We start from the raw sequence: 14,417 nt of genomic DNA, 5'->3' as shown, positions 1-14,417 counted from the left end.
TTGTTGCTGTTATTGATATGAAAATCAACTTTGTGCATCAGCTAGTTATCTGCAGCTGTTATCCAAAAGATTTGAAATGAATACTTTAGAATGTGAATTTTCTAGTGTGTATTGTGATTGCTTTAAAGAAATTTTGAATATCTTTTCTTTCATGAAAAATGCCAAAATCAAATGAAACTTGCAAAAAGGGTTCTCCTGTCTGGCTTAGTTAGCAGTTACCATCACCTGTCATTTTATTGTCGAGCCTGCGACTTTTGTCGCAGAAAGCTCGACATAGGGATAGCGATCCGGCGGCGGCGGCGGCGGCGTTAGCTAACTTCTTAAAAGCTTTATATTTTAGAAGATGGAAGACCTGGATGCTTCATACTTTGTATATGGATGCCTCATGTTACGAAGTTTCCGTCAGTCACATGTCCAATGTCCTTGACCTCATTTTCATGGTTCAGTGACTACTTGAAAAAAAAGTTCAGATTTTTTGTAATGTTAAATTCTCTCTTATTATAAGTAATAGGATAACTTTATTTGGTATGTGCGTACCTTGCAAGGTCCTCATGCCCGTCAGACAGTTTTCACTTGACCTCGACCTCATTTCATGGATCAGTGAACAAGGTTAAGTTTTGGTGGTCAAGTCCATATCTCAGATACTATAAGCAATAGGTCTAGTATATTCGGTGTATGGAAGGACTGTAAGGTGTACATGTCCAACTGGCAGGTGTCATCTGACCTTGACCTCATTTTCATGGTTCAGTGGTTATAGTTAAGTTTTTGTGTTTTGGTCTGTTTTTCTTATACTGTATGCAATAGGTCTACTATATTTGGTGTATGGAATGATTGTAAGGTGTACATGTCTAGCTGGCAGGTGTCATCTGACCTTGACCTCATTTTCATGGTTCAGTGGTCAAAGTTAAGTTTTTGAGTTTTGGTCTTTTTTTCTAATACTGCATGCAATAGGTCAGCTATATTTGGTGTATGGAATGATTGTAAGGTGTACATGTCTAGCTGGCAGGTGTCATCTTACCTTGACCTCATTTTCATGGTTCAGTGGTCAAAGTTAAGTTTTTGAGTTTTGGTCTTTTTTTCTAATACTATATGCAATAGTTCAACTATATTTGGAAATATCTGTGTATGGAAATATTTTATGATCTATATGTCAGTCACGCAGGTTTTATTTGACCTTGACCTCATTTTCAAGGTTCATTGCTCAGTGTTAAGTTTTTGTGTTTTCGTCTGTTTTTCTTAAACTATAAGCAATAGGTCAACTATATTTGTTGTATGGAAGAATTGTTAGCTGTACATGCCTGCCTAGCATGGTTCATCTGACCTTGACCTCATTTTCATGGTTCATTGGTCAATGTTTAGTTTACTTGGTTAATGTTAAGTTTATGTGACAGTTGTAATAAAGCTTTATATTTAGGACTATCAACATAATATCAATGATTAGTAAAGAAGGCGAGACATTTCAGCGTGTGCACTCTTGTTTAATAATGGAGGCATTGCACAAAAACAATGTACTGCTTTAGACAAATATGTTTACTTCATTTGTAAAAACTCTGTTTTGTTTGATCCGATTGAGATTGGAATATGTCTAAATTTCTGTTAATTGAATGTGGAAAGGTACTCATGTGGGGACATGACGTCATTGCTTAAAGACCAAACAGACTATTGTTTATGCGCATTAGCTAACGCAACTTGATTGTGACATGAAAGCTCTATGTTGTTTTGTCCAGCTCTGCAAAATGCGGCAGATAAGAACATCCCATATCCCGTATTTCACTGATTCCAATATGATGTACGCGTCAAAATATGTTTTGTCAAGAAAAATGAAATTTAGCAGCCACAAATATTTAGTAAAAATCAAACAAAAAAGAACACAAAATACTAACGTTTAGAATTTTAACTTTTGTGATTTGCACAATTGAGCTTTTAAAAGTTTAGGCCAACAAAAATAGTTCTAGTAGTTTCGATCTACTGGCACCAATTTTGACTTTACCTGATTCCCATAAAACATTGTTCGATCTTGTAATGAAGTTCAATTTTATTTATACTAGTAAATTGACAAAATCTTTTAAAAACAAAAACAGATGCATTGTATTTTTCCATTACCGAATATTGGTATCATTTAAAATTGTCTTAAGGGAAAAAACTATAAAGATTTCGCTTGCTCTCGCCATGTATCATACCATATATATAAATCTTTGCTCTCGCTAATGGTTAAGGCAAAATTTAAGGTTTATTAAACAAAACTGTTATTTAATAACTTATTAGAAAAAAATTGCTCTGTGATAAAATTAACATTAAATGTCACTTTTAAGAAGCTACAATGACTGGAAAGATTCAAAACAAATTTCGATACGTTGTAATTTTTTTTAATTTCCGAAAGGACATTTAAATTCATAAGACTATAATCTTTTACATTTATTCTGTTTTGAGAAATACTCTATAGTTTCCAACTGAAAATTAGTTCTTTCTGTTCAAACAAAAATTGTTAAATTCTCAACTAGACGTCTTTTCCAGCTTATTTGTACTTTGTATTTACTGTATTCAAGACCCAGGAAAGAATAATAACATTAATCGTATTTTATATTAGGCCATATACATGTTACATTTTAGTATTAATTATCTAATTCTACCTATCATTTCAAGTTCCTTAGATTTTAATATTCAGAAATTATGAATCTACAAATAAGTTGGAATAGTTTTATACGCCCTACTAAGTTGGAACGTTGTGTGGTATATACTAGTCCGTCCATCAACACTCTATAGTCTAGTATAAAAATAAGAAGATGTAGTATGATTGCCAATGAGACAACTCTCCACCAGAGACCAGATGACATAGAAGTAAACTGTACGGCCTTCAACATGTAACAAAACTACTAATAGTCTATAAGTTAGTCAGTGTCGTCTTTCAATTTTTTATTTTCAATAATTCTGTCAAAGAGAGGGAGGGAAACCCAAACTTTCTTTTTTATAGAGGAGTAGAAGGTGATTACATTCCACTGGAGGTGTTTCTGAAAGCTTATTTTTAAAACTGAGATTCTCGGTTTAGTAAGGCAACAGAATGAGATTTGACAAATACCCTATGCATAAATGTGATCTCTTGTATTATAGATAATAAAGTAGGTGTATATTGTTGCTATCATTGGAAATTTGAATGTGTATTTCATTTTATAGTGTTCTATAGAAAGACAACTCTTTACTTAAGCACAAATGAGAAAAAAACATGAAAATTACTCATAACTTTTTTGAAAGGTCGGTGACATATAGTTTTGGGGTCTTTAAATGAAAGAGAACACAAAGCACTTTCTTTCTTGAAATTTTTAAGCAGAAATCACTGGTGGATATTTTTTAATACTGGAAACTTTTTTCTTTCTTATGTATTATTTATGACGGGAATGAAATAAATCATACTTTTTAAGATCAAATCACCAAGAATCTTTAACTCTAGAATCTTAAATTGAAAAATACAAATCTACTGTTTAATGTGAAAAAAAAATTATGCTCCTAGGTTTGGTATTATTTGAAATTTTAAATAACAAACAAATAATGTTCTTATTCCGGTAAAAAAACAAAATTGTGGTTGCTATAGTGACGAAACGAAGTCAGTGACCCCCAATTTTTTATATTTTATTTCCGAAATCATGAAATACCTTTGCTCAAAATTTTAAGAAAAAATCACTGGTAGAAATTAAGAGGCTGTTTGGTCTTTAATCACGTCCTAGATTGTGGAAAACTAACTGTTTTAAGACAAACTAATATCTAGCCTTGCTATATGATATACAATTTCTTTAAAAAAAAATGAAAAAGATGTATAGATTTCAAAATTGAAGTCTGTAAGTCTCTTTAATACAGTTAAAGTAGGGGATTTCTTCAAGTGACATAAAGTACACATTCTGAACAGGAAAGTGACTGTAGAAATTTCCCAAATTAAATGGTCAGAATGAAGATGTGTTTTGTTCAATAGACATAGCTTCTACTCTTTTTGCTACACAAAAGGAAAATGCATCATTAATGTCCCAGTTAAATGTGAATTCTATCATTTAATGACAAAATCAAAAGTGACAGTAACTGGTCATAGTACCTATAAAATTTCTCACACAAATTGGCTTTAATGAATTAAAGTACTAGTCTACAATGTTAAACCAAACTTTGGGTAATTGTTTGTATGGTGAAAGAATTTGTTCCCCTTGAGTAATTTGAGAAAAACTGAATTTCTTGCAGTAACTGGTTCTCAAACTGAGATAAAGTTGTTTAGAGCTTTTTTGATATGAGTAATTTTGATATAAGCATCTAACAGTTTCTCATATATCTTATGTAGCAATCTCGTATATTTGATTTTCTTGAAATATGCATTAAAACTAACACTATTCCATTGGACTTTTTATTGGTGATTGGAATCAAATTTTTATTTGATTATAAAAAAGAAAATTCCTTTAACTAACAAATTCTGTTCATCTTTTTTCCCTTTTTCAATTGTTATATCATATTAAAACTTATATTAAAGATAGATTGTATAAAGTTAGTTGTATATTGATACATTTAGGATATAGTTAAGGCATAAACAAGGCAGAACATTGTCTGGAGGAGAGACCTCAATTTTAATTTCTGATAATTTAAAACTTTTTGTTTGACAAAAGACATCAATGGAATGTTATTACAAACAATTTTCCTTTCTAGTCTCAAAAAGTGATCATGTTCCCCGGAATAGTGTAAGCTTAGATTTGCCTATGTTTGCTTACTTATCCTGTGAATGTTTAAAGTCAGAAATTTTATCTGCAATGAGGACTAAGTCTTATAAAATTGTCCTCTATAACATAACAAGCTTGATTTTGGATCTTAGTTGGTTATTTTTGGAGATGACATCTTTTCCTTACACTGCTTTCTTCACTTACAATGGATTGTCTTTATTTTTAATTGACAAAATGAAATCTCAAGCAGAGGAATTAGTGATCTTTAAATGTATTAATTTGAATGTTTCTCTTCCAGAAAATGTTGACCAGATATTTTGAATTGAAATTTCTTCTTAATTTTATTTTATTAATGTGGTATTGGATCTTTAACCAGTTTAAAAAAAAACAAAATGAAGAGTTCCTTGTCATTTTGAGTGTTGTAATGTTTCAGAATGATGGTAATGAGGTTTGATAGTTCCGATAAGATGACCGAGATAAAGGATGACCCTACTGCGGCCCACATTGACCAGTTACATGATACACCAGTATGTCAGAGGACAGGAATCATGGCATCATTTAATTCTCTAGAGGACTTTGATAAGTAGGATTGCTTGTTTGATCATGTATAATTCCATTATTTCATGCCTACAATCATCAGTTTGAAAAAGTGCTGAATTGTTCATAGGGCATTTGGACCAGTGAACAGTTGATAATTACAATTCCACACACAAAAAATCACTAGACAATCAATATTATTTCAATTTAAAAATTTGAAAGTAAAACAAATTTGCATGAAATTGTGTAATTTCACATTGAAATTAAAAGTATCTAATAATTTATAGAGTACACCATGTAAATTAAACCCACAGTAATTTTTAGATCCTGAATTGTAAGGATATGTTTTTAAAGATAACTTATCTGCACTAAATCACAAAAAAAATATTCGTTAAAGAAAGTCTTATAACTGATAGAATTAACATGTACACTGTTGTTGATTATCATGCATGAAATATCCTTGAAATATGATGTTTAATGATTCTTAAACTTTTTCCAGTAAATTTGACAAGATAATGGAGAGGTTTTCCATGGATGGTAGCCCTTCAGACAGTCCTAACTTGTTCACAGATATAGGATCTCCTCCCACAAAAGGAGAAGATACAATTTCAATACATGTAGGTAGTCCGTAGTAAAGTGAGAACTTTTTATGGTAGGGGCATTAAGTGTTACCCTTGTCTGTCTTAACATTCAAAAATGAATTTTGGTGGCATCACTTTAACCGTTCTAGAGTTATGCCCTTTACAAATGGAAAAATTGCTGAATTTTTCGTTTCCGTTCTCTAACTTTAGTTAGCCTCAACCAAATGTTATGAAACTTATACTCAATGCTTATTACCACAAAACACAGATCTAGTTCGAATTTGGGTTGCGTCACTTTTACTGTTCTAGAGTTATGTCCCTTTATAACGTTATATGCAAGCGGGGGAATCGTCTGTGTCCCATGAACACATTCTCCATTTATTTCTCTATGAAATACTTTTTTTTCGTTTTATGTGAATACTTTTTTAAGTCCAATAATTGATGATGTCAGGCTAGATTTATAATTGTAACTAATAATATGTTTATTGAAATGACAAATTGTATTTACTGTATCCACATTTGTGATATACAATCACTGACCTTATAAAACCTTGTTTGTGAAGTGAACAATATGTTTCTGTAGAAAGTATTTAGTGACATTACATGTCAATACATTTTCACAGAATTTTTACTTCTTCTCTGCATGTCCAGAATTCAAGATGTTCATCAAATTATTTTTGAACATTGTAGTGTAAAGGTAATAACCATATACCCTTGATATAACTTTGATTTGTTCTAACCATGAAACAGGATACAAGTTATCAGCAAGCATCACATTTCTACCTGGTTCTAGGCCAAATACAAATAAATTATATAGTCTGAGACAATGTATGGATATTATTTATTTATTGTATAAAAATTAAATACAATGTGTATTAAATCATTGACATTGTTATATTTTACACATTTACAGAGTCTGTCAGATGTAGATGAACCTATTCATATCATTAATGTGGCTATCAGATCATCAGAGGTCTATGAAGATAACGTACTGTCCACCATGTTTGAGAACTTCTGTAAATCAAAGGTAATAACAATGATCACTCATTTAAAACATTTTATGTTATATTTCACATTTCATAGGAAAATATTACTGTAAGATGTATTTTTGTTAAATGATAAACTTATGATGTAACTTATAGGGCAAACACTTGTTGTAGTGAACTGAAGTTCACAAATGACAAAGTAAAACAAATTGCAAAGAAAAGCTTAAAATGTTAGAAATAAAAGGAAAAGTCAGAGAACAGTGTCTTACTAGAAGTTCAAGTACCAAGTTATAAGATGTGATAAAGTGTCCATGGTAAAATAGATCCAAGCAAATAAATGGCTGAATGTTAGTATCAACATTCCCACTACTAAAGCTTTGAGCAGATTTAGTTATGCTTTTTGTTTAAATATTTGAAAATAACATATTTGGTATACATCTTGTATTTTTAGAGAGAAATGATGAATGAGAGAGGCATTAGAAGGATTACATTCTTTATATCATCTAAGGTAAATATATCATCTAAGGTAAATATATCATCTAAGGTAATTATATCATCTAAGGTAATTATATCATCTAAGGTAATAAATATATCATCTAAGGTAAATATATCATCTAAGGTAAATATATCATCTAAGGTAAATATATCATCTATAAAGGTAAATATATCATCTAAGGTAAATATATCATCTAAGGTAAATATATCATCTAAGGTAATTATATCATCTAAGGTAATTATATCATCTAAGGTAAATATATCATCTAAGGTAAATATATCATCTAAGGTAAATATATCATCTATAAAGGTAAATATATCATCTAAGGTAAATATATCATCTAAGGTAATTATATCATCTAAGGTAAATATATCATCTAAGGTAAATATATCATCTAAGGTAATTATATCATCTAAGGTAAATATATCATCTAAGGTAAATATATCATCTAAGGTAATTATATCATCTAAGGTAAATATATCATCTAAGGTAAATATATCATCTAAGGTAATTATATCATCTAAGGTAAATATATCATCTAAGGTAAATATATCATCTAAGGTAATTATATCATCTAAGGTAAATATATCATCTAAGGTAAATATATCATCTAAGGTATAAGGTAATTATATCATCTAAGGTAATTATATCATCTAAGGTAATTATATCATCTAAGGTAAATATATCATCTAAGGTAAATATATCATCTAAGGTAAATATATCATCTAAGGTAATTATATCATCTAAGGTAATTATATCATCTAAGGTAATTATATCATCTAAGGTAAATATATCATCTAAGGTAATTATATCATCTAAGGTAAAGGAACTATCACATTTTGTTATACTGTGGCACAAGTAGAATGGTGAGTTTTGCATTTGAAATTTTATTTAACCCTTGAACATGAAATGTTTTGTCCATCTTAACTTTCCTTTTAGATACTGAATGATCATTATTTGTTAAAGAGCTAGATAATGTATGTATTGAGTTGTACTGTCAAAGTAATTCTTAGGTCCTCAGTTCATGTACTTTATGTTCATTGGTTGTGTAAATGATGGGGGCACACTATGCATGATATTGTTACAACTTTATATAAAAAAAGTAAAAAAAAATAGACAAAACAAAATATCAACAATTTCTTTTTAAGGTGGATCATCGGTATATATGTCCTCAGATAGAATTTTCTTATACTTTGCCAAAATGGAGATTTTGCCATGCTTTTTATGCCCCCGCCATAACGGAGGGGGCATTAAGTGTTATCCATGTACGTCCGTCCCGTCTGTCCCCGTCTGTTCGTCCCCCAAAAAAATGTTCTCTAACTTTAGTTTGCCTCAACCAAATATTATAAAACTTATACACAATGCATATTACCACAAAGCACAGATCAAGTTTAAAATGGGGTGGCGTCACTTTTACCGTTCATTAGTTATGCCCCTTTATAAATGGAAAAATTGCTAAATCTATCATTTCTTTAGTTTGCCTCAACCAAATGTTATGAAACTTATGCTTATAATCACAAAACAGTCTTAATTACGTGAATCCTGCATCTGTATGTGGAAGTTGACTGGTGTGTTTTTACAAGGGGCATCTGTGGCCCATTGACACATTCTCCATTTATTTTAAAAATATAATAATAAGCTTTCATAAGCTTTTTCAAGCTACAAGTCGTCCTAAATTGCCCAATTTTTCATAGATTATTCATGAAAAACACTTTTTTGTGAATAAAAAGAAATCAATGAGCATTTTGAAAGGAACAATGAGAAGATAGGTTTTATAATATGCCTTTAGAAAATAAAAAGAAAAAATGGTGTCTCCAAACTTGTTTTTCTTGCTACAAGTAAAAAATGTTTACTATAATAGTTATCTCCCCTTACATGGCTAAGTTGAAAAATTGAATAGAACAAAAACAAATATTTAGTATTTGTTAAAACAGTCTGAATAATACAATAAATCACTTATTTTTCTTTATTTAAACGAACAGTCTTACACAATAATTGCCAGTCTGTCTCGATATTTGCAGATTTAAGCAAAGAACTAGACCAATTGTGTACTGCTATTTTACAATCCAAGATGGCAGTACACAGTTGATCTACCTTAAAGGTTTGTGTTGTATCTTATATTATTAAGAGTTATTTTCTTTTTCACTTTCAGAAAAAATTTCCAAAATATTTCACTTACAGAGCCAAATTCAATGTAAGTATATCAATGCTTAAGAAATTTTTTAGCCAGGTTTATTAAATAGATGATCATATTATCTTTTGAGGGTGAATATTTGAACTTTGAGAAATGTAACATTAAACCTCTGTTTAAGATATTCATTGTTCCCTAAAAATGAGTAAAAACTACCTCTGCAATTTATTTTATAGAAATTAGTTTTATAAACTATTTAATCCATTTTTAAAGCAGAGTATTCATTATTTTTTTTACTGGTAAAAGAGAGGAGAAAGATACCAAAGGAAAATTCAAAACAATGTAAATCATGATGAGAAAATATAATTGACAACTACAACAAAACATTTGAATTGAAGAGTCATTAATTATGTAAACATATTTATTTTTCAGTTTTCGGAAGACTCAATTTACCGTCACTTAGAACCAGCTTTAGCTTTTCAGTTGGAGATTAACAGAATGAGAAACTTTGATTTAGAGGCTATTCCTGTTTCTAATCACAAGATGCATTTATATCTTGGTAAAGCTAAGGTATGACATTTGATGTTTGACTTTTATAAAGCTGCAAAAGAAGCTGGCAAATTTTGGCACAAATCACGTTTTTTTTTTTTTTTTAACTTTAATACCAATAAAGTATGAGAAGTTATTTGCAATATTTATACCCCTGCTTTCAAAAAGGGGGGTATACTGTTTTACCTCTGTCTGTCCTTCCGTCATTCCATCAGTCCATCCGTCCGTCCCATGAATATTTTTGTCATATTTTTCTCAGCAGAACTGCTTGACAAGGATTTCTGAAATTTGGTTTCAGGGTTTATATAAGTAAGTTACACCGTGTGATTTGTTTTCAGATTCATCACTCAACAACTTCCTGTTTACCGAACACTTGTATTATTTTACACATGATAGCCAAGTTGAAAATTTTCGTCACATTTTTCTCAGGAACTACTTGACAAGGATTTCTGAAATTTGGTTTCAGTGTTTATATAAGTAAGTTACACTGTGTGATGCGTTTTCAGATTCATCACTTAACAACTGCCTGTTTACCGAACGCTTGTATTATTTTACACATGATAGCCAAGTTGAAAATTTTCGTCGCATGATAGCCAAGTTGAAAATTTTTGTCGCATTCTTCTCAGGAACTACTTGACAAGGATTTCTGAAATTTTGTTTCAGGGTTTATATAAGTAAGTTACACCGTGTGATATGTTTTCAGATTCATCACTCAACAACTTCCTGTTTACCGAACACTTGTATTATTTTACACATGATAGCCAAGTTGAAAATTTTCGTCACATTTTTCTCAGGAACTATTTGACAAGGATTTCTGAAATTTGGTTTCAGTGTTTATATAAGTAAGTTACACCGTGTGATGCGTTTTCAGATTCATCACTTAACAACTGCCTGTTTACCGAACACTTGTATTATTTTACACATGATAGCCAAGTTGAAAATTTTCGTCACATTTTTCTCAGGAACTACTTCACAAGGATTTCTGAAATTTGGTTTCAGGGTTTATATAAGTCAGCTTTACTGTGTGATGCGATTTCAGATTCATCACTCAACAACTTCCTGTTTACCAAAATATTATGGCGGGGGTATTATCAGTGAGCAGTAGCTCACAGTTTTACTTGTTACATGTATCTTTACGTTAAGCAGCTAGAACTCTATTTGAATACTGTCAATTCAGAAATTATTGCGAGGTTTTAATTATTGCGACTAGATGAGTATCGCAATAATTAGAACTCGCATTCAGATATCTGATACATACATTCGTATGTAGATTTTCCTGAATTCACAATAATTAAGTCTTGCATTTTTCTCCATTCTTAAGAAAATCGCAATAATAAATGCCTGTAAAAATTTCTGAATTTACAGTATGCAGAGATGATTATTATGTTTGTAAATATTTGACCACTGCATCTCGTGAGATACAATATTTTTGTACAATAGAGGTTGAATTTTAAAGAACATTATTATTGCCAAGGATTTCATTTGATATCAACTGTTTAGGTAGGGCAAACTACATGTACCTCATTCCTCTTCTTGAGCTTGAAACTGGTCTCTGTACTGAACAAAGAGACTGCTTTATGTTGATCATGTCTGACCCTCAGAATGCCATCTTTCATACTGTATTCCCATGGCCTAAAGAAGTTTGTTGTTGAATACTTTTCTACAGTGCTTTGTAGGCAATATGTTGTCAAAATTTAGTATTTTAACTGGTGACCTGTCAAAAAATATCTGAGATAGTGTCAATCTTTCTTGTATCATGATAATTGCCAAAACACAGAACAACATTAAAAATTTACATTATGAAATATATTTCAGCAAAGGAATATAAACTGAAGACAAGAGACCCTCACATTTTTGTTCAAGCCAATGTAGAATTAGAACAAAATATCATATAATGGTGATTTGATAATTATACTAGTTTAGAAGTGAAAAGTTGTATTAAATCATAGAAAGGTGATTTGATTATTATACTAGTTTAGAAGTGAAAAGTTGTATTAAATCATAGAAAGGTGATTTAGTAAAAAAAATAATATCATATTCTCCAGTATACAGGAAATGGTTCCAAACACAGTCTGTAAAACATATACATATTACTGTTCTATTCACATTTGTTTCATTTTGAATTTCAGACAAATTATAGTTTAACTTATACAATACATGATATTTACATTTTGTTCAGGTTGCTAAAGGTCAGGAGGTCACAGACTACAGATTTTTTGTCAGAGCTATTATACGACACTCAGATCTTGTAACCAAGGTAATTTCTTTCCTAAAATTCATTGTATGTTTATCAATCAGTAAAGATCGCCTTTCAATCTGAATACTAGTCATATAAAATTAGTTTAGTAGCTGGTAGCTGGTAGCTGATATAGAAAGATATGAATAAAATTTATCGTATTTATCTCTATCAAACCAACAAATTATTGGAAAATGACGCTATCAGCGGCATGTTTCCGATACCATTGACCAGAACTAACGGAAGTCGATTATTGCCTCCGCCTACCGCACTCGGTTTCATATTTACTATTTTACATACTAGCAGGAATCTGCTTGTATTCCGCTACACTCGAACAAAGTGTTGTAGTCGGACGGAAACCAGTTTACATACTTTATTTTATTTACCAAAAAGATATCTTGACCTGTCCATATTTTTTTTGTTATTAAATGGTATTTGGAGCTATCCCTTTGTTATATTTTTCATATTTATTCGAGCTTTCACTTTTATGCACATGTCTTACAACCGTAAACAATCGGTATGTGTACATGATAAATAGATCCGTTTTGTTATGGTGTTGGACTTTTTACCCTCCAATGATCAGCAAACGCTAGACAAAATAGTTCTCCTAAATAATGTCAGCCTTTCATGCCATTTCAACTTTACAATCATTAAAAAAAGTGAAAATCGGAATCATTTTGATATCCATTGGATAGAAACTGGTCTTTATCCAGATTTACGAAGATTTTAAAAATCGGAAATTAGTAATACGGTTATACCCACGCGGTGCGTATGAATCTTTGTTTACAAAACAGGATTTCGGAACGTCTCTAGTTTTTAGATCGTAAGTCACGATAAACTCAAACTGAAAGTAAACAGTTGTTTGTAAGACGCATGTTGACTCACCATAAACAAGCTGAAACGTTCAGTATGGCATATATTTTAGGTTAAAGACGGTCCCATTCATTTAAAAAGCATTTTGAAAGTAGACGATGGGATTATTTCAGGTTTGGGGAACGAGTAAATTATCACAATTTAGACACAAAGTTCATTTCTTGACGACCTCATAATTTCATCATGTCATTGGTACAAATCGATATTTACTGTTTACTGTCGCTTCTCATGTTTTGTATTTAAACGGTCGTTTATTTTTAAACCCGAACCAGGCATATGCATTCTGTAATTGTGCAAATCTTCGTTCTTTGGTCAATTGGCTTATGGATAGTTGTATCAATTTCAACTCTTACATTATTTTTTTTAAAAATATATTTGCATTACACATGCAATGGCAGTACCTTTCCAATTACTATTTATGTGTTGTGTCTAAATTAAAGTTGTAACACTTTATAGTGACTGGAAAGGGTAGAAAAATTCATCAGATGAGAAAAGGCTGAAGATACTTCAAACGGCACCGAATCATTAGATATTGCATCTTATAAAAAGAAACTGAGATTTGGATAGTTCCACTTCAAGGTAAAAATGTTTATCTCTTGTGAAATGAAATAAAAAAATATTGTAACACTGCAGTTAATTAATAAAGATACTATTACGTGTATTTCTGTATTGGCCTTATTATTGGTTCTCGGCCAGCAGTCAAACGGCACGGAATCATTAGATATTGCATCTTTTAAAAGGAAACTGACATTTGGATAGTTCCACTTCAAGGTAAAAATGTTTATCTCTTGTGAAATGAAATAAAAAAAAATATTGTAACACTGTAGTTAATTAATAAAGATACTATTACGTGTATTTCTGTATTGGCCTTATTATTGGTCCTCGGCCAGCAGTATTGGGCTGGCCTTCCGCTTCGCCTCAGACCAAAACACCCAAGACATGGACCAATAACAAGGCCAATACAGAAATACTTACGCAATGATATTATAGAATGACAGTATGGTTCAATAGCGGGAATCAGCCCCTCAACTACTTTTTACATAAATATTAACTTCTGGCTTCAACGCTTTGTTCGTCTTGTCTGGAGATCTTGCTGTAGTTCCAGTTCAGCAAGCATTTTAGAGACGTATCCCGTCCATCCTCTTTTGACTTGTAATCTCTGGTGATAAATTTTGCCGCTTGACATTGTATCCTTTTAAGCTTGTTTTTTTTTGTTACCGTGTAGGGGTCCCATACTATGGCTCCATATTAAATTATAAGATCCATTACTAAAGATCTAGATCATTGTTCTAATCTGACACAAATTTCAATAACTGGAATGCTACCCAAGTTGAATATATGGT

General features: G+C 31.1%; 1 protein-coding gene across 11 annotated transcripts in view; it reads left to right on the top strand.

Moving 5' to 3' along the window:
• The window catches only part of LOC127725284 (acetyl-CoA carboxylase-like), a 97,425-nt gene that overhangs the window by 51,381 nt on the left and 31,627 nt on the right, over positions 1-14,417 (top strand). For all 11 annotated transcript variants that reach the window (XM_052232179.1, XM_052232182.1, XM_052232180.1 and 8 more), the window contains 7 exons: positions 5,119-5,268; positions 5,722-5,839; positions 6,717-6,830; positions 7,241-7,297; positions 9,438-9,479; positions 9,849-9,986; positions 12,145-12,222. In XM_052232179.1, the coding sequence (XP_052088139.1) occupies positions 5,119-5,268; positions 5,722-5,839; positions 6,717-6,830; positions 7,241-7,297; positions 9,438-9,479; positions 9,849-9,986; positions 12,145-12,222 (697 nt within the window). The remainder of the gene's footprint in view (positions 1-5,118; positions 5,269-5,721; positions 5,840-6,716; positions 6,831-7,240; positions 7,298-9,437; positions 9,480-9,848; positions 9,987-12,144; positions 12,223-14,417) is intronic.

Source organism: Mytilus californianus, unplaced genomic scaffold (genome assembly GCF_021869535.1).
Source record: "Mytilus californianus isolate M0D057914Y unplaced genomic scaffold, xbMytCali1.0.p SCAF_15, whole genome shotgun sequence".
In the NCBI taxonomy this organism is placed as follows: Eukaryota; Metazoa; Mollusca; class Bivalvia; order Mytilida; family Mytilidae; genus Mytilus; species Mytilus californianus.
Note: the sequence above shows the minus strand (reverse complement) of the source record. Positions and strands in the feature narration are given on the sequence as shown.